Source organism: Petromyzon marinus, chromosome 29, assembly GCF_048934315.1.
Source record: "Petromyzon marinus isolate PM22_M1 ecotype Great Lakes invasive population chromosome 29, UKy_Petmar_22M1.pri1.0, whole genome shotgun sequence".
Lineage (NCBI taxonomy): Eukaryota > Metazoa > Chordata > Hyperoartia > Petromyzontiformes > Petromyzontidae > Petromyzon > Petromyzon marinus.
In genome coordinates, this window is record NC_133695.1 from 9142604 (window position 1) to 9160648 (window position 18045).

At 44.7% G+C, this 18045-nt stretch overlaps 1 protein-coding gene across 1 annotated transcript; it reads left to right on the forward strand.

Moving 5' to 3' along the window:
* The first annotated feature begins 88 nt into the window (after positions 1-88).
* On the forward strand, positions 89-17685 carry NUDT18 (nudix hydrolase 18). The gene is made up of 7 exons (XM_032962647.2): positions 89-639; positions 4244-4478; positions 5149-5362; positions 6496-6715; positions 8220-8345; positions 9124-9277; positions 10240-17685. The coding sequence occupies exons 2-7, from the start codon at positions 4251-4253 to the stop codon at positions 10408-10410; spliced, it is 1113 nt and encodes a 370-aa protein (XP_032818538.2). The 5' UTR covers positions 89-639; positions 4244-4250; the 3' UTR covers positions 10411-17685.
* Positions 17686-18045: the final 360 nt, after the last annotated feature.

Here is an 18045-nt window from a genome sequence, read left to right on the forward strand (position 1 = left end):
GAATTTTATTGTTTTATATTTTTTTATTATTATTTTATTGTTTCCCTTCTACGTGGTGACTTTACCGAAAGAACCAAGAATATGAATCCATGCAGTCACGAAAGCTTTAAATAAAAATTTAAGTACTATATTTATTTAAAGTTGCGAATTTTGATGTGACGTCACACTTCGTCACAGATGTCTGACCCCTCCCCCCAACCCTAGGCGCGTGACGTCATTTATGGACGGCCCCCATACATCTTGTGAATTTTGTTACAATACATTAGCGTATCAGATCAATGGTAACGTACACCTGTCACATATTCCTCTACATTGTTGGTCGCTACATGACCACACTTAGGGGGATTTGCCGATGGCCCCGCGAATCCTGTGCGCGGCGATGGCTGTGATGATAATCGTCAGGAGGGATTCATCCAGCAGTGAATAGAGAATGCCTGTCGATGACGACGACGAAGACGACGATGATGATCACAGAGGGCAACAACCTAGAAATCAGGAGGTAAAACCTCTGATCCGCAGACACACAAATGACCGAGGCAGTCTTCCTGCGTAAACAAACTCGGCCAAGCACAGCGGCGGCGGGGGGAGGAGGAGGGAGAGAGAGAGAGAGAGCTGCCTTCATTCATTCTATCGTCTTATGTAAGTCTAACATTGCTTATTGTACACACACGTAACAATAACTCTTCTACGTTAAAATGCGCAGTGCCGTAAAGATGTTTAAGCTCTAGCAGTCATCGTAATAGTGGGAGTTTAACCTCATTAAAGCACGACGAGAGATTACAATGCGGCTGTCCAGAGTGAGCGAGTCTTAGCCCTGGGTCTCGTCGCGTTTATATATTTAGCGACGTTTTTGCGTCGCTAAAAAAATAATTCCGACGCTTTGAGCGAGGCGCAGACGATGTCGAAGTTGTACTACCACATCGCAACAAAGTCTGCAGCTGCCTTCACGTTTAATTGATTGACAAGACCCGGTCAAGTGTGTGCGTGCGTGTTTTTGTGGAGTGGTGGTGTATTCGTTGTGGTAAATGCTGCTCAATGTGGAGCGGATGAAGTGGTTGTCTTTGTTGTCATCATCACCGCTATGGTAACCGATGGTTATAATAATCAATAAGGCCCACTGCTATAGTAGTATTCCAGTATAGTGGACTGGCGACGGTTAGCGGAGCTGACTTAGCCAGTACACTTTCACCACATATAAATGCTTCAGCAAACATTACTTGACCGGCGTGCTGAAGTGTGGTTCCTGTGGTGAAGTCAGGTTCCTGTGGTGAAGTGTGGTTCCTGTGGTGTAGTCAGGTTCCTGTAGTGAAGTGTGGTTCCTGTGGTGTAGTCAGGTTCCTGTGGTGAAGTGTGGTCCCTGTGGTGAAGTGTGGTTCCTGTGGTGAAGTCAAGTTCCTGTGGTGAAGTGTGGTCCCTGTGGTGAAGTGTGGTTCCTGTGGTGAAGTCAGATTCCTGTGGTGTAGTCAGGTTCCTGTGGTGAAGTGTGGTCCCTGTGGTGAAGTGTGGTTCCTGTGGTGTAGTGTGGTTCCTGTGGTGTAGTGTGGTTCCAGTGGTGAAGTATGGTTCCTGTGGTGATGTGTGGTTTCTGTGGTGAAGTGTGGTTCCTGTGGTGAAGTCAGGTTCCAATGGTGAAGTGTGGTTCCTGTGGTGAAGTGTGGTTCCTGTGGTGTAGTGTGGTTCCTGTGGTGAAGTGTGGTTCCTGTGGTGAAGTATGGTTCCTGTGGTGATGTGTGGTTTCTGTGGTGAAGTGTGGTTCCTGTGGTGAAGTCAGGTTCCAATGGTGAAGTGTGGTTCCTGTGGTGAAGTGTGGTTCCTGTGGTGAAGTGTGGTTCCTGTGGTGAAGTGTGGTTCCAGTGGTGAAGTGTGGTTCCTGTGGTGTAGTGTGGTTCCTGTGGTGAAGTCAGGTTCCTGTGGTGAAGTGTGGTTCCTGTGGTGAAGTGTGGTTCCTGTGGTGAAGTGTGGTTCCTGTGGTGAAGTGTGGTCCCTGTGGTGAAGTGTGGTTCCTGTGGTGAAGTCAGGTTCCTGTGGTGAAGTGTGGTTCCTGTGGTGAAGTCAGGTTCCTGTGGTGAAGTGTGGTTCCAATGGTGAAGTATGGTCAAGCTATCCCCACAACTTGAGAGAGCTTTATATCCAGCAGTGGATTCAAACAAAGGCGGTTCATTGCTCTGTTATCAGTGGTTGTGGGATTTTTTTGCACACAGCGTTGGTGTACGGTGCTTTTTTCAGGAATATTTTGCTGTGTTTTTTTTTTGTCAAGGATTTTCAGTTCGCACAGTCACACATAGTCACTTTAAGATGTTTTTTCTTGTTCGTGTTTTTGTTTTTTTGTTTGTTGTGGTTGCACCCGATTCAAGAGCCGAATGGCTCACGGGGCTATACCAAAAAAAATAAACTGAAATAAATAAACTGAAAATAGACTGATATAAGCAGGCTATAAAATGCAATATATCGGAGGGGTTATATTACACTCGGTGATTGATCATCGTCTTTAAACAAATTCGAACATTGCACCGGCAAATATGTAATTTTACAATGCTGTTATTTGTATTTGGGCACTGTTAATTCATGGCGAGAATTCATGCATGCACGCTTGGGGCCTGATAACAGGGCAATGATGGTTTAAAAATAGGCCTCACCTCATTTATGGCTTTTGACGTGGCTGGCTGCCTTTTAAAATGTCAGTGCCAACATGGTGCTGTGTACGGTATAAACATTGGTATGTTGCTGTTCGTTTGTAATGTTATATTTAAAAAAAAATAGTTCATCCTGCTTGTCATTCGCCTTTTCATTTCACACTCTTGATCCTGGTGCGCATTCAACGATTTTATGGCCCATGGCTCTCATGCAGATTAGATCTCCAATCTTGTCCCCTTCAATTAATTATTTCCCCCATTATAACCACCTCGTCTACAGAGCTGAAACATTTCCACAGATTCCTTCCACCTTTGTACCCTTCACCATGGAACTATGGTGATTGCTTGTGTTGCAGTCGAAACGTCGTGAGAATTTTATTCTTTTATATTTTTATTATTTTATTGGTTTATATTTTTATTATTTTATTGTTTCCCTTCTACGTGACTTTACCGAAAGAACCAAGAATATGAATCACAAAGTGGCTTTATATTACTATAGCTTTGTACTGCTTTTGAACGTGTATAGCTGAAGGGTCGTAACAACGCCATATGTGTGCACGATTTAAGGACATTGTGTTACTCCTGCCAAACAGTCAATATTGCTCAGCTCTTTACCACTAAAATTGCCAAGCATGCACCATTAATGTACACGGTGAATATATCGGGATGGCAGTGCATCGTTCCACGTTATTTTGTTAATGCCTTTTTGAGCATCAGAGCGTTTGCAACGTTTGCATAGCTAATACGTGACAATGCGTTTTTAGAAAGGAGATACAGTTTCCGCTATATTTGGACCAATTTATTCATCTGCCACCGTATGCTTCACATTCTTATCGTGCTCATCTCTCTGAACGGCATAAAAAGGTTCTGAATGTAAGTTTTAAATGTATTTGATGTAATATTTTCAGTGCCTTAAAGCCCAGCATAAGGTACAACAAAATATTAATGTTGACCCGATTTGCTTCCTTCTAAAGCAGAGTTATAAAGCACGTGCCCATGTTTAAATCAGTTTTCCCTCTTGTTATTTGTGCATGGTGTAACTATCATTTCTATCCATATACAAAGTTGACCATTCAGTTATCTGCCCATACCTCAATCCCCAGTCAGTCGGATGTGTGACATTCTTCCTTATTATGCAAGCTCAATATTTACTATCTTCGACTAAGCACCATAGTGAACGATTGAAAAGCACAGTCTTCACCTATAATTGTTGGTGAAATGTAATATTATAGGTGTTATCGTTGATATATATTTGAATATACAATAACATATATTTACATATTCATATCAGAAATAGATTACAGTAAAACCTTGGATTGCGAGCATAATTCGTTCCGGAAACGTTTTTGTAATCCAAAGCACTCGTATATTAGTTGTGATCACGTGACGCTCGGCAGTACAAAGCGTATACGTGCTACTCGTATTGCAAGATCTCGCTCGTTTATCAAATGAATATTTATTTAAAAATGTTGCTCGTCTTGCAAAACACTCGCGGACCAAATTACTCGCAATCCAAGGTTTTACTGTATGTGTGTTTCACACAACCACTCTGAGAGAGAGAGAGAGCGAAAAGAGCATTTCCCATAACTAATAGTGCTTTAAACGCGCAGATGATGGATGCTGCATAGTGCCGCCGCCACCACCACCAACCACCACGCCGGCTGGGCCAACATGGCGAGGATGATGGCTCCGCTGTTGGAGCAGGAGCTGTCCGTGCTGCTGAGGGGCCAGGCGGTCCCCTACACGCAGAGCGACGTGTCGCCCCCCCAGGGCGCGCCCACCGACGCCGTCGCCCTGCGCACTAACGTCTGCTACATCATTGCTGCCGTTATCCTCAATGACAAGGTGCGCAGCGACGTACGGTTGCCAAGAGCACGGTGACATTGAACAATGGTGACAAGTGTTCTCATGTTCGAATGTGAGCCGAGTGCCGGAGAGTGGAGTGAGTATGACTCGCGTTGCCACGTGTCTGGGTTACACCTGGACAGTTCTAGAATTTAGCTGTTTTTTTTTTCCACGTTGCAGACGTTATGCAATCCGCGGAATACGATATCCTCATGCGGGCCATGTATGTATGTTGAACTTCTTTCGCACCGTATGTAGCCAACCGTGCTAATCGGAGGTGTGGGGAAGGACAACAGACGAAACGCAAAAAGCAGTTCTAAAGAAATGAATTTTCAATCTAGATTCAAAAGTACATAGCTCCAGTGGCTTATTATATCTGAAGGAAGAGCATTCCAGACAGTCACACAAGCGCATCTGAAAGCGTGCGATGCGGTAACCGTCTTTATTCGATGGCTTGCAAAAATCTGTTGCGAGGATGACCACCGGAGTTTGCGTCATGGTTTATGCTCCTTGAGATCAGCAGGGCCATGACAGTTATTTCACCATACTTCACCATGCTGGTTAGTGTGGGTTGGTGAAGGTAGCTGAGAACAGCAATGGAATTTTCTACGTTGCAAGCCTGGTTACACAGGTCCGTTCGATCCAGGTTCACATGCCCGCCTCGTTTCAGAACGAGGTGCTGCTGACCCAGGAGGCCAAGCCGAGCTGTCGAGGTCGGTGGTACCTCCCGGCAGGCCGGCTCGAGCGGAGGGAGAGCCTGGTGCAAGGCTTGCAGCGTGAGGTGCGTGAGGAGACCGGACTGGAGTGCGAACCCTACACCCTGCTCAGGGTGGAGGAGAGCGGCCTGCGATGGGTCCGCTTTGTGTTTCTAGCCACAGTCACGGGTGAGTACACACGGACACCCCGTTCACAGTCTTACTGAGGTCATCTCACAAGACAGCCTGTTCTCCTAAAACGCGGTAGTTGCGTTCCTGAAGAACACCACGTTAGGGGAAAATCGCGTTATAATAAATAATATATAATATAGGGTAAAGCACAGTCCGTGATAACACGTGAGATGCTTATGCAGGCTGCACTAAGATTGAGGCATGAAGAATCCAGCAGCATCCCACCTTGTGCAAAGCTACTCCAAGGCAGCCGTACCACCGCTTATATTCCTACTCGCTCAACGTAGTTCTGTTCACTCAATTGCGTTATACATCCAGTTCGCTTACGCATTATAAAAACATTGTTCCCCAATACATCAATCGCATTATAGCAAAATCGCGTTCTGAAAACACGCGTTATAGGAGAGCAGACTTTCCTTGCTACTTGATGCACATATGGAAAATGTAATACTCTTCGGTCAGTGTAGGAGTGTGGTCACCCAGAACAGACCATGGAACATTCACTAATACGAAGGAGGCATCATCACGGCGATACGCGCTGCTACTCCTGACACAATTATTTGGCTCAACCAGCTCAGCATGGTGAAGTATGGCGAAATAACTCTCATGGCCCTGCCGATCTCGTCAAGGAACATGAACCATCACGCAAACTCCGGTGGTCATCCTCGCGACAGATCATTGCAAGCCATCGAAGAAAGACGGTTACCGCATGGCGCGCTTTCAGATGCGCTTGTGCGGCTGTCTGGAATCCTCTTCCTTCAGATATAATAAGCCACCGGAGCTATGTACTTTTGAATCTAGATTGAAAATTAATTTCTTCATAACCGCTTTCTGTGTCTAATTTATGCAAACCGACACACCTGAAGACGACCGTTTGTGTTATGGTCGAAACGTCGTGAGAATTTTAATTGTTTTATATATATATATTTTATTATTTTGTTGTTTCCCTTCAACGTGACTTTACCGAAAGAACTAAGAATATAATTTATTGTCCTTCCTCTGTATCTCCTATAAGCACGGTTGGCTTGGTACGGTGCGAATGAAGTTAAACATGCATTCCTCGTACAACATTGGCTTCATATCCTCTGATCGATGGACTGACACGCGACATATAATCTGTCGCACTGCAGGTGGCAAATTGAAAACGGAGGCGGAGGCAGACGAAGAGTCTCTGCAGGCGTGTTGGTGGGACCGCGTGTGCCCGCTGCCCCTGCGTGGCCGTGACATGCTGGGGCTGGTGGGTGCCGCCGTGGCCTATGCCAGGCTGCCACGACACCCCCACGCGCTACCCAGTGAGCTGCCTTGCCCGGTTGTGTGCCTGCGTGCCACCGTGGTGTGGTGGCCACCTAGGTAAGGGTTTCAAGTCGTAGCTTCTGGAATGGAGCCGCTGCCTCTCGTTTGAATGCTGTCTTTTTGTGCCTGATCCTTGCAAGGGTTTGTGTGTGTGTGTGTGTGCGCGGGGAATGGTTGTGCAGTGGTTGGTGCACTGCGACAAGAAACCAGCAAACGTAATTTTTGATTCCCTGCCATGGCGAGTGATATCTGAACTGGTTCTGGACCTCCGCTCTGTTGACACAGCTTTAAATGTGTATTTGATGCAGTGTACAAACTTTACCACCGGTGAGGCAAAGGCAATTCCCTCAATGCATCATGCTGGCATTGATAGATGCTCGTTATCAGCACTTGTCCCATCGCTCTTTTTGTACATTCGTGTGATCCTTGTCATCGTGTGTGAATAGGGAGTGGGGGACATTGGTGTGTTTGTTAGTGCAGTGTGCAATTGTAGCAACCTTGGTTTGTGATTTGTCTTCGGACGAATACCTTGTGTGGCCCTGCAGGCACAGAGGGATTTAATTTTATATTTTACTGTTGGACCACAATCAATTCCAAGCATTCTCTAAATGTTTTCTCACTCAAAAAACAGACTTGTTCACGTCTAGTTCATGCATGAGTTAGAGTATGAAAACAATATCACCGTTGGTACTATCACTTCCTGCTCCAGGACAACCATTATACACCCAAAGCTTAAAAATACTGTGGATACTTAAACATTTAATTGAGTAATTCATTTAAGTTAATGTTACATTCTCAAAAAAAAACACACGAATACTCATTGGTGCCATTTGTTTGATTTCCCGGCCAAGGAAATATCAGTGGCAAGTGGTGCCTGAACCTCTCTTGCGTACTTCCTTGGTTATGCGAACATCAGCACTGGAGAGACAAAGGTGGCCAGGAATGGGGTACTAGCTACACCAACCCTTTTTCTTCAATGCCAGTCATAGATCTTCTTTGGTTCTTTCGGTAAAGTCACGTAGAATGAGAATAAAATAATACATTGATAAAATAAAATAACACAATAATATTCTCACGACGTTTTGGCCACAACACAAGCGGCCTTCATCAGGTGAAGGGACGAGACTGTCTGGAGGACAGTCTCTGTCTGGAGGACAGAGACAGTCTCTGGAGGACAGAGACTGTGTTGTGGCCGAAACGTCGTGAGAATATTATTGTGTTATTTTATTTTATCAATTTATTATTTTATTCTCATTCTACGTGGTGACTTTACCGAAAGAACCAAAGAAGATGAATCCTTGCAGTCATGAAAGCTTTAAATTCAGTCATAGATGTTCACAAACACAACTTCTGCCGCCTGTATGGCTTAACGGAGCATCTTCATTTTGTTTTAACCAGTTACCCAATGCTTTTAACCTATAACACCTGATCCCTTCTGCCAGCAATATCTTGCCATTTCATGTGGTTTTTGAGTGCACATACTCTAGCACAAGCATCACGGTTATTTCACCGTCGCTGAGTGGATAATGTTTGTTGTTGTGTGGGCGGTATGTTTTTGCAGTATTGAAGAGGGTATGGTGTATGTACTGGGATGTGGTGATCGGGAAGTAGATCCACACCTGCCCGTGACGGTCTGTGGGTTATCACAAGCAGAAGCCTCCTCCAGCATCCAGACAGCAATTACCAGGCAAGACAATATAAAAAATGTGTTCCCATGTGATGCAGTTGCCTACTAAACTATTTTATTTACCAGGTAAAGCTAGCTGTGAACTATTTTTTAGAGATGACCTGGCCACACATGATAGCTCATTGAAGCGGTTTATCATATGTGGGAATTTATAGTAGCCACCAAATAATGTGAATGCATGTTTTCTAAATGTGGAGGGCATAACTGGAGGACCCGGGGAAAAATCCACGCGATCACAGGCAGAGCGAGTCGGGTCGGAATCAAACCCACGACCTCCTGCGTACTCGGCGAGGATGATAAAATCTCACCACCATATTTAGATGCTCTCTATATGTTAAAATAAAAATTGCATTGTATTGTATATCACAAGCATATGTTATCTACATCATTAGACCTCCTTTGCCAGTACCAAAATATAATAATAGGGTTTTTCCCCTTTTTTCTGGCAACAAAACTGAAACCTTATTGCAAGGATTCATGTCTGCATTAACCACAATACCTGCAGTCAAAATGCAAAAAAAAACATACTATGATAATGTATGCATTGTTCTTGAAACTGATTGGTCCACACCAAGGGACGGCTTTCTTTTGAGCCTCGACCCAATTGGCGATGATGAGGAATCACTGAGATGACGCTGTGGGAGGGGAATCGAACCCGTGTTGTTCGCCGTAAAGTCCAACGTTTCGCTGCTGCACACGCTGGGAGCTTCTCGGGCACTGAATTCGTCGGAGAGCTATACGTGTTAAATGCCGCCTGTGTCCGTGTTGCCTGAACCAGGCTGCTCCAGAAGGTGTGGCCCAGCCCTCCCAAGATTCACGCACGAATGTTGGGGCTGCTGGGGATACAGCACTTGGCGGGAGTTGGGGTGGACGGTGGCGCTGATGGGATCTGCTTCAACATCCTGATCACAATCAGTCCCACAAAGCCATTGGTGAGTTTGTTTTACTTCGAGTTCATTATACTCCTCGGAGAGCTGCACGTGGTAATGTATTAACATAGAATGCATTTGAATGCTGTCGTTTTTGCAACAGTTAGCACACTTGGGGTCCAGAAGTTGTCCGTTCATGCCCGGCGCGGCAGTTTAAAAGATGGGGCAAGTTACTCAAATTACGTCCCCCCCCTCCCTTGCCTCTGTTCACCCAGCAGTATAAATGAATACAGCACAGTCGATTGGCAGGTTACATGTAGTGGGGTAAAGTTTGGGTACTTCCACCTCTTCCAAGATGTCTGGCCAGCGTGTAATAGTAGGCCAAGATACCCTCCAGAAGGGCTCTCTAGAGCCCCCCTCTCGGGGAGGCCCTTCTGTCAGCAGTGATGTGGGCAAGCAATTGCAGGGCTGCTCCTTTACCTATCATTGTATTATGAATTAGGGACAGTTTATACTGGTAGGAACCTCCTGGTTACACCAGCCCACAGGGGATTATTGTGTACGTCCGTCCGTCGTGCATCCAAAAATGGAAGGGGTGGGGCTGGGTGAGGAGGGGAGGGGCTGGGTGGGGAGGGTGGGGAGGGGCTGGGTGGGGAGGGTGGGGAGGGGCTGGTTTGTGCCCGCCCTCACTGTCGGGCATATTTGCGGAATGCATCACGTGCCGCCATTGACCCTGGCCATTGACCGAGCAACCCAACGTTCCTACCAGCTCCTTCCGCAGGAATGTGTTACATTTTGCAGATTATATTTCATTCATGGTAGCGTCATGGTTTTTCACATTTACACTTAGCCATGTTCTCCAGTCTTGTACCTTGCAGCGTGAGTTTGACCTAGCCATGAAAAAAAAATGCCGTATCTCATGGCACGAAAATGCCACAACTTACGGACATTCATTTGTTTCGCGAATGCACGATGGGGATGTCCATAAGTTTGATTCGAAAATGATGCATGCAATCTTCACGCAGGCGAAGGAAGGTGGCAGCACTTGCCCTGCAGGCACGCCAGGAACGGACGGTGGCTGCGAGCTTCCAGTGGTAAAGGATCCCAGCTTCTGCTGGCACAAGGTCGAAGGAGAAGATATCAAAAAAGAACTTGCGTCGAGAATTGACGCAAAAGCCCTCATCCCCATTAACTGATGCCTGTTCTCCACGGTACAGCTGAGCCGAGCCATGCTGGGGCCATGCCAGGGTTGTGCCGAGCCAACCCGGCGCAGCTCTAGAGGCACCAAGTTGTATTTTTCCACTGGACGCAATGGACCGGTCAAGTCGCATATAGATGACGCGGTGACGCTGTGGCCTCACAGAGCACCGACTGACGTCACACGCGATGGAACGCGTCGTTAGCCCCTTTCCCTGGCCCCGAGCCAGATTCAGATGTCACGTGGGCTACGGTTTCACGGTTTGGTTCCAGCAGGAGATGGTAAATATCCAGTGGAAATAAAAAAAACCTTCGTACTGTATAGGCACCGGTGCTGGCTAGGCTCAAATGTATTGGTGGCTTGAGAATTAACTTCGGTGTTGGGCAAGCCCTACATTTGAAAAGCATAACTTTGTTTACACTTGTGCAGAGAGTTCAGGAATCTTACACGAACGAGGTTACCAAAGGTAATTGCATATTATTTATGTTCGGCTTGCAATAATGATTATTGTTAATTGTAATGTACCGGTTGATTACTTTTTAGGATTGCTTTTATTTAAAAAAATAAAGTGACTTTAATCGACGATTCAATATGCTAATTTGGGTGGAAACACATTATCTAACTGGGAAGAAAATGTAGTTTGTGTAGTGATGCCTTAGGTGAGTTGAATATGACATATCATTATAATCATGTCATATCATATAGTTAAAACAAATATTTAGTCATCTAAATGTTAACATACTTGGATGATCTGCAGATGTAAATACCACATACTGTACGCCTGGACATTATACACCTCATTTGCATATTGACAGGTGTACATTTTCATCAGGTTTTTGACAATTTGCCGATAGCTCCATTACCAATAATGAGGGGAATGTAGGTTTCATCAGGATGTAAACCTACCACATTTGTATTTGCTCCAACGAGCTGTCAGTCAGAGCTGGGCGATTCCTTCAGGAATCGTATTCCATTCGTGCAATTCCTCCCTCGATTATTTCTGCGATTCTTCTATGGGCGATGCCGACTTGGCAATCTCTCGTTCACTTGAAGTAAGATGGCAGCACTTGCTCGAGTCCCGCTCGAGTACCACTCGAGGTGTATAATAAGATCGAGTGGGACTCGATTGGGACTCGATGGCGGGAGGTCCCGGTGGTAGTTCTGGTCTCGGCGGTAATCCCGGCCGTTTCCCGCAGCCTGCTGGTGTCAACCACGATCACCATTGAAACAGTTGGACATTACATCAATAATAATCATAATCTATAATTTATAAAGCGCCTATTCTATTGAAACTTCTCAAAGTATAGATAAAATTCAATCGAAATGCAGCAAGAGCCAATAATAATGACTGCACCCGAAATATAGCGAGAGTAAAGAAGAAACTAATGAAGGCCAACAATAATAATTACATTTACAGTATGGTGAAAATATCATCGTCAAACTACAGGCTGTTCAGCTGCACGTTTCAATGGCGATCATCATCTCAATATAGGCTGGCTGGAAGCTGGGTTGATACGAGCCGTGTGGCATAAGCCAGAATTACCATTTAAACACGACAAGAGGGCATCGGGGCCTCTGCGTGCCACACCCTGGCTCCGTGCAGCCCGGCTTCTCGACGATGCCACGATTCTGAAAATGCCACCATCCCGCGATGAAATTGTGTACGACTGTAGCAATGGAATCGTGCTTTGAGCCTAGCTATCATGAGAATCTCTCAGCGTCTGTCATCAGCATCATTGTAAAATGCTCTGTCTCCGTGAAATATTTGCCTGCTTCAACCTTGAGCTTTTCGTGCGGGATGTGAATGACGTTTCGCCCGAGTGAGTCGCTGGCATATGTCAGGCTATTGTTTAAGTATCCCCCAGGGGTGAGTGCCTTACACGACTGCCCTTGAGCAGGAAAGGTTAAGCTGATGCAGGGTACGCTCCGGACGAGTGTGTGTGCTCGCGATTAGGCAGAAGCTCTAACTTTGAAAGCATTCCGAATGAAACGACAGATGAAGGGAACGCAGGTTGGTTAAACTATTCGTTAAATGTTAGATCGGTTAGACCAGTTTTCAGTCAAACACTAACTAACTATCGCTGGCTTCAATGTGCAGGGCAGGGTTGCCACCCACTACAGTACAATAAAGGTGGGACATACCACGGGAAGAATAATATCTCAATACCAGCAGGCGGGATAATGACATGTAAAATGCATTGTCTTGAGTGAGTGGTGTATTATTATTCTGTTTATACACCTGACACCAGCGGTGTTAATGTCTCAGACGGACAGATTTCCCAGCACAGCTGCTGCCTTCAAACGGGAGGATAATTCTGGGAAAACCAGAACAGGTGGCAACGCTTGTCTATTTGTAGCTACTCCCCCCCCCCCCTTGATTTCTAATGATCCTTGTACTTTTGAACAGCTAAAGTGAATGTTGTGAAAGTCTTGGCACCGCATCTTGCAGAGGGGAGTGTTAAACGATGCAATGAGGGCGTATAGATTGTTTTTCGTTATTTAAATTGGGTATCGATGAATGGATGACGGTTCAGTTGAGTTGAATTGTAGTGCATATACAGTAAAACCTTGGATTGCGAGCATAATTCGTTCCGGAAATGTGTTTGTAATCCAAAGCACTCGTATATCAAAGCACTCGTATATCAGTTGTGATCACGTGACGCTCGGCAGACAAAGTGTATACGTGCTACTCGTATTGCTAAGATCCTCGCTCGTTTATCAAATGAATATTTAAATTTTTTGCTCGTCTTGCAAAACACTCGCAGACCAAGTTACTCGCAATCCAAGGTTTTACTGTATTGGTCTCTCTCCATTTTGTTGTTTTTAGTAGTGTACATGAAGGCTTTTACGTGATGTGCAAAATGCAGATGTAATGTTATTACATTGCTCCAAAAGTGAAGGAGGGTTAGATCGTTCTCAATAGTGCTTTGTTACAATTTTATCATCTTTTGTGGGGAGGGGGGGGGGGAACAATCTTGAAAAGTTTACAGCAATTATGCTTCGCTTAGGTTGTGTGTTTTGGGTATTTTATAGGAAATGGGGACGCACGTCGTAAACAATGCTGTATGTTTTGATTTAAAGCTTTCGTGACTGCAGGGATTCATATTCTTGGTTCTTTCGGTAAAGTCACGTAGAAGGGAAACAATAAAATAATAAAAAATATAAAACAATAAAATTCTCACGATGTTTCGACTGCAACACAAGCAATCATCATCAGGTGTGAAAACCACAGCAAGACACGGAGACGCGGAGGCACGGAGACACCTGATGATGATTGCTTGTGTTGCAGTCGAAACGCCGTGAGAATTTTATCATTTTATATTTTTATTATTTTATTGCTTCCCTTCTACGTGACTTTACCGAAAGAACCAAGACTGTAATGCTGTATGTTTAGAAACGATGCTCAATGAGTTTTATGACCGAGGTGCAGGATGTTGCTTGTTTAGGAGATAGCACAGTGGTGAGTGAGACAGGCGACGTCTCTAAGTAATGCGGTACTGTTATTAATACTTGCTGGAAGAGGGGGCTCTTTTTATTGTTCACTTCGACCAGGGGGAGGGGGGTAAACCGTGGCTCGCCAGCCGCATGTGGCTCTTGGGCAGCCTCACGTGTGGCTCGACAGAGACGCGGCCGAGTTATCAACTTTCACCGCAACACGTTGATCCCTCTGCTATTGTGCCAGTTCGGTTTGTGAGATTTTTTTTTGTCTTTTTGCACACATGCGGCTAACCTATTTCCACCCAAAGATTTGCTGTATGCGGTTTGAATTCACCGGCACGCGGCTGCGCCAGGAGTTGGGCATCGCGGGTCTCTTGAAATGTTGAGTTTTTTTTTTACACACCCAATTCGAAACAAAATACATCTTGTAATTTCGGTAGGCGACCACCCTGTGGGCTATGCGGTAGGATGCTGGGGAAAACGTTGTATGTACTGTGTGTACGCTACTCGGTCGCCAGCTGTATTCTGCGGCGTATTGCGACGCGGTTTTTGCTTTGTGCGCGCCCCCTTTTCTTTTGGAAACGCATCTACCGCGTAAAGTGAGGGGAACCTGTAACTGTGGCTCCGCCCCTGGCTGTGGCTGAAGTTGTATGGTTGTAGAACGGCAGTTTTAAAATATTGGGGAAATTTTTCAGTCCTTAAAATAGTTTGCGCAAGTCAATTGTCGTGTACGAATGTAAAATATCGCTAACTTTACAAATCCTTGTTCTGAAAGCAAACTGTTTGCCCCATCCACGAAACCTATTTTCTCAATGGGTACTTACCTGGTAGCGTGTAAGTAATTTATAATACCTTCTGGAATGGCATTGTAAATCAAAGGTGTGTGACTGGAAATGTGCTTTATGGATAATCCCGTGGTGTCATGGTAAGCACACTGCGTTTGCAATGGAAACAATGGAACAAGTTTCTTAACCCCTTACCATTTCCCCACCCCTTACCATTTCCCCACTGGTGGTGAGATGTTATCTCCCTCGCCTGGTATGTAGGGGGCGTGGGTTCGATCCCGACCCTGACGCCTGTATATTTGGGGTTTGCGTGTCTCTCCACGTGGACGCGTGGATTTTTCTCCGGGGTCCTCCGGGTTTTCCCTCCACATTTAGAAACATGGGTTTAGAGTATTTGGCTGCTAGAAATTTCCAAATGATAATCCACTTCGTTGAACTATAATTTTTGACCAGCTCGCTTCTGAAAGAGTGATACTGTATATAGCTCAATGGGCCCTTACCTGGTAAAATAATAACAGTAAATGAGTTAACCACGGTCGATTAGCAGGTAGTGTGTGGTGGGGTAAAGTGTGGGTGTGCTTCCACCTCCTTCAAGACGTGGAAGAGTAGGCAAAAAATACCCTCTAGGACTCTCCCTGGAGCTCCTTCTAGTGGAGCCCTTTCCACCAACAGTGGTTTCAGCAAGTAATTGCAGGGCTGCGCCTTTATCTGCACCGCACTTTACAACAGCAGCATCATCACCCGAGGAAAGTGAGTGCTCATGTAAGCATTGTCCAACACTCGCCACTGACCTGAGCCCAGTGGCGGAAATTCCGTTTTCCTCTGGCATTGAATTGTACACAGCACACCTGCGGTCGACTTCCACTAAGTGGTACAGCATCCCCAGTTGATGCTCAGTTTACCAACGCCTGGGGGAGGTGGGGGGTGATGGGCTGAGCCTACCCAGGTGGGAAATTGAGCTTGTAATATCATCATTTTTAGCCAGTGGCATTGTCAAGAAATACATTTGGTATACGTTGTGAAAGTTGCATGTACTTGAATTACGTGTTACATTTTTTTTGTATTCATCAACGATGTTGCAATGGAATGCCCAACTTTTGGCACTTTTACTCTTTGCACACTCCTGTGCTGCATACTTATGTTTGTTGTAGGCGTTGTCTCATTTTGCCATAAGGACATATTAAGCATGCTTTGTTGTGTTACTGTAATTCTGTAATTTATGTTCGATGCACATATTTAATCTACCGTGATGCAAAAGGGTAAGCTCATTAGATTTGCACACCCAGAGGTTCAGGGTTTGAGTCGTCGTCATTGTTGAAAACTTGAGCGGCTGTTAATTTTCTATGTATCTGCAGTAGGGTACACTGCAGCAAATGTTATTGGGAATCACTTCTGGTTGGGAAAGTTGTCCTATGGGGAGACTGGACCCTGCCATGGGAGTGTGGAATTTTCCCCACTAAGGAACTGTCCAACAGTTATGAGGAGTTGCTTGATTGTTTGGGAAAGTTTGACTTTTTATTAATCCGACTTTAAAAATATCGGGCATAGTTACACAGTAATGTGATGTCATATTAAGCAACTTCACTTTTGAAGTTACGTTCATACTTTTATGCCAACAGTGCCATCGCACGACTCACTTTGCTTAAATCGGAAAATATATTTTCTTGTTCACGTTAAAATAAAATAATTAAGTTATTTCACGATTAAACTTCAAAAATGATCACATTCCGTGCATAATCATTAACTTTATTAGATGTTATTCAAAAGTAAATAAAAAAATACGAATAACCAAGTTTTAGGCCCAAGAAACTAAATATCGGAAAATCTGACTTCTGAAAAAATTAAATCTGAACGCATGCCTAGTAGGTATACGTCACCGCTTCCAACTCATCTGGCCAGCATGGGCATTAGTTGGACATTGTCTCCCTCTGCCTACTCAGGTGTGAGCAACATTGTACGTACAAGGCTCTCAACAGTTGGTGGTCCACATTTCCACCACGTAGGCCAGTCTCACCATAACGACGATTGCGGGCTTCTGTGGTGTACTTTTTGAAATTATCGCTCCCAGAGGTATGATAGGTTGTGTCGAATCCCTGTCGGGATTTGCACTCGCAACCTTCGGGTGGCGAGTCGAGCGCTCCAATGAGAGTGCTGCTCAGCTGCCGTTTCGCTTTGTAAATTTGTATCCGTATATTATGCCCTTTAATACATAGAGTAACGTGTTGACACCACCACATTTATTTTGGCCAATCACAAATCTGCTTCGCTACCAAGTGGCTATTGCAACAAAATATCTTGCACATTTACACGTGAAGTTGCGATTCAAAAACATTTTTGCTTTGAAGCATGCTTGAAATTTTTCAAAACTTTTTTGTCGTAAGAATGTTGTTATAACTGTAGTGAAGATGAATGGCTGTCTACGCTGTCTGATATTGGTGCCACGAACATCCTGGGCTTTTATTGCTCTCCGAGGTTATGATTTTTTAATACTCTCAGCTTCGTAAACAATGACTGTATGCAATCAAACAAAATCACATCTGAATTTGCAATTGATGTAGCAGAAGCCTTTCAGTCACAGTGGCAGTACCCCTGTGATGGTAAGGCTCGTAGATAGTTACATAGACGAAGAGGACAGAGGTTTGCGCGAGTTAGATCCTAAAAGGGAATCAACATCATACGTTGCGTCTAACTTTCTAACCAAGGAGATGTCGCTTGGCTATAATAGGGAATCTAGAATAACCAGGTGTGGTTTTCACACCTGATGATGATTGCTTGTGTTGCAGTCGAAACGTCGTGAGAATTGTATTGTTTTATATTTTTATTATTCTATTGTTTCCCTTCTACGTGACTTTACCGAAAGAACCAAGAATATGAATCCCTGCAGTCACGAAAGCTTTAAATCAAAATTTAAATGGAATGTGGTTGGTGAAACATGGCATTTTGGGGTTAATAACGGAGAGGGTTGTGTTTGTGTGTTGATGCAAAATGACAGGACCAATATGGGAACGAGCACGACACAAATTATGCTCAATAAAGTTCATGCAAGTTGATTGTGCTGGTATTTGTTCAATACATTTTAATTGCTAATTCTGATTGTTTCCATAACACAATTAACATCAGTTTGCATGGGTCAGTGAATGAACCAACGTGCTTCGAAGAAGATTGTGGGGGTTATTTTTTTTAAACTGTCACTTTAGAATTTCGAACAATTTTTCGGCCACAATCATGGCAGAGATTATTCACATCAAGTGATATTTTATGACGAGTGAACAACATACGCGCGAGAGGTAACTCGGCAATTTTAGCGTACCGCTCTAAGAACCCGCCGACTTGAGGTCGATTCCCAACCATAGCTAATATTGGTGGTGGGCAATATCCTTAACCAGTCCTGTCCCCTACTCCTCCTTCAC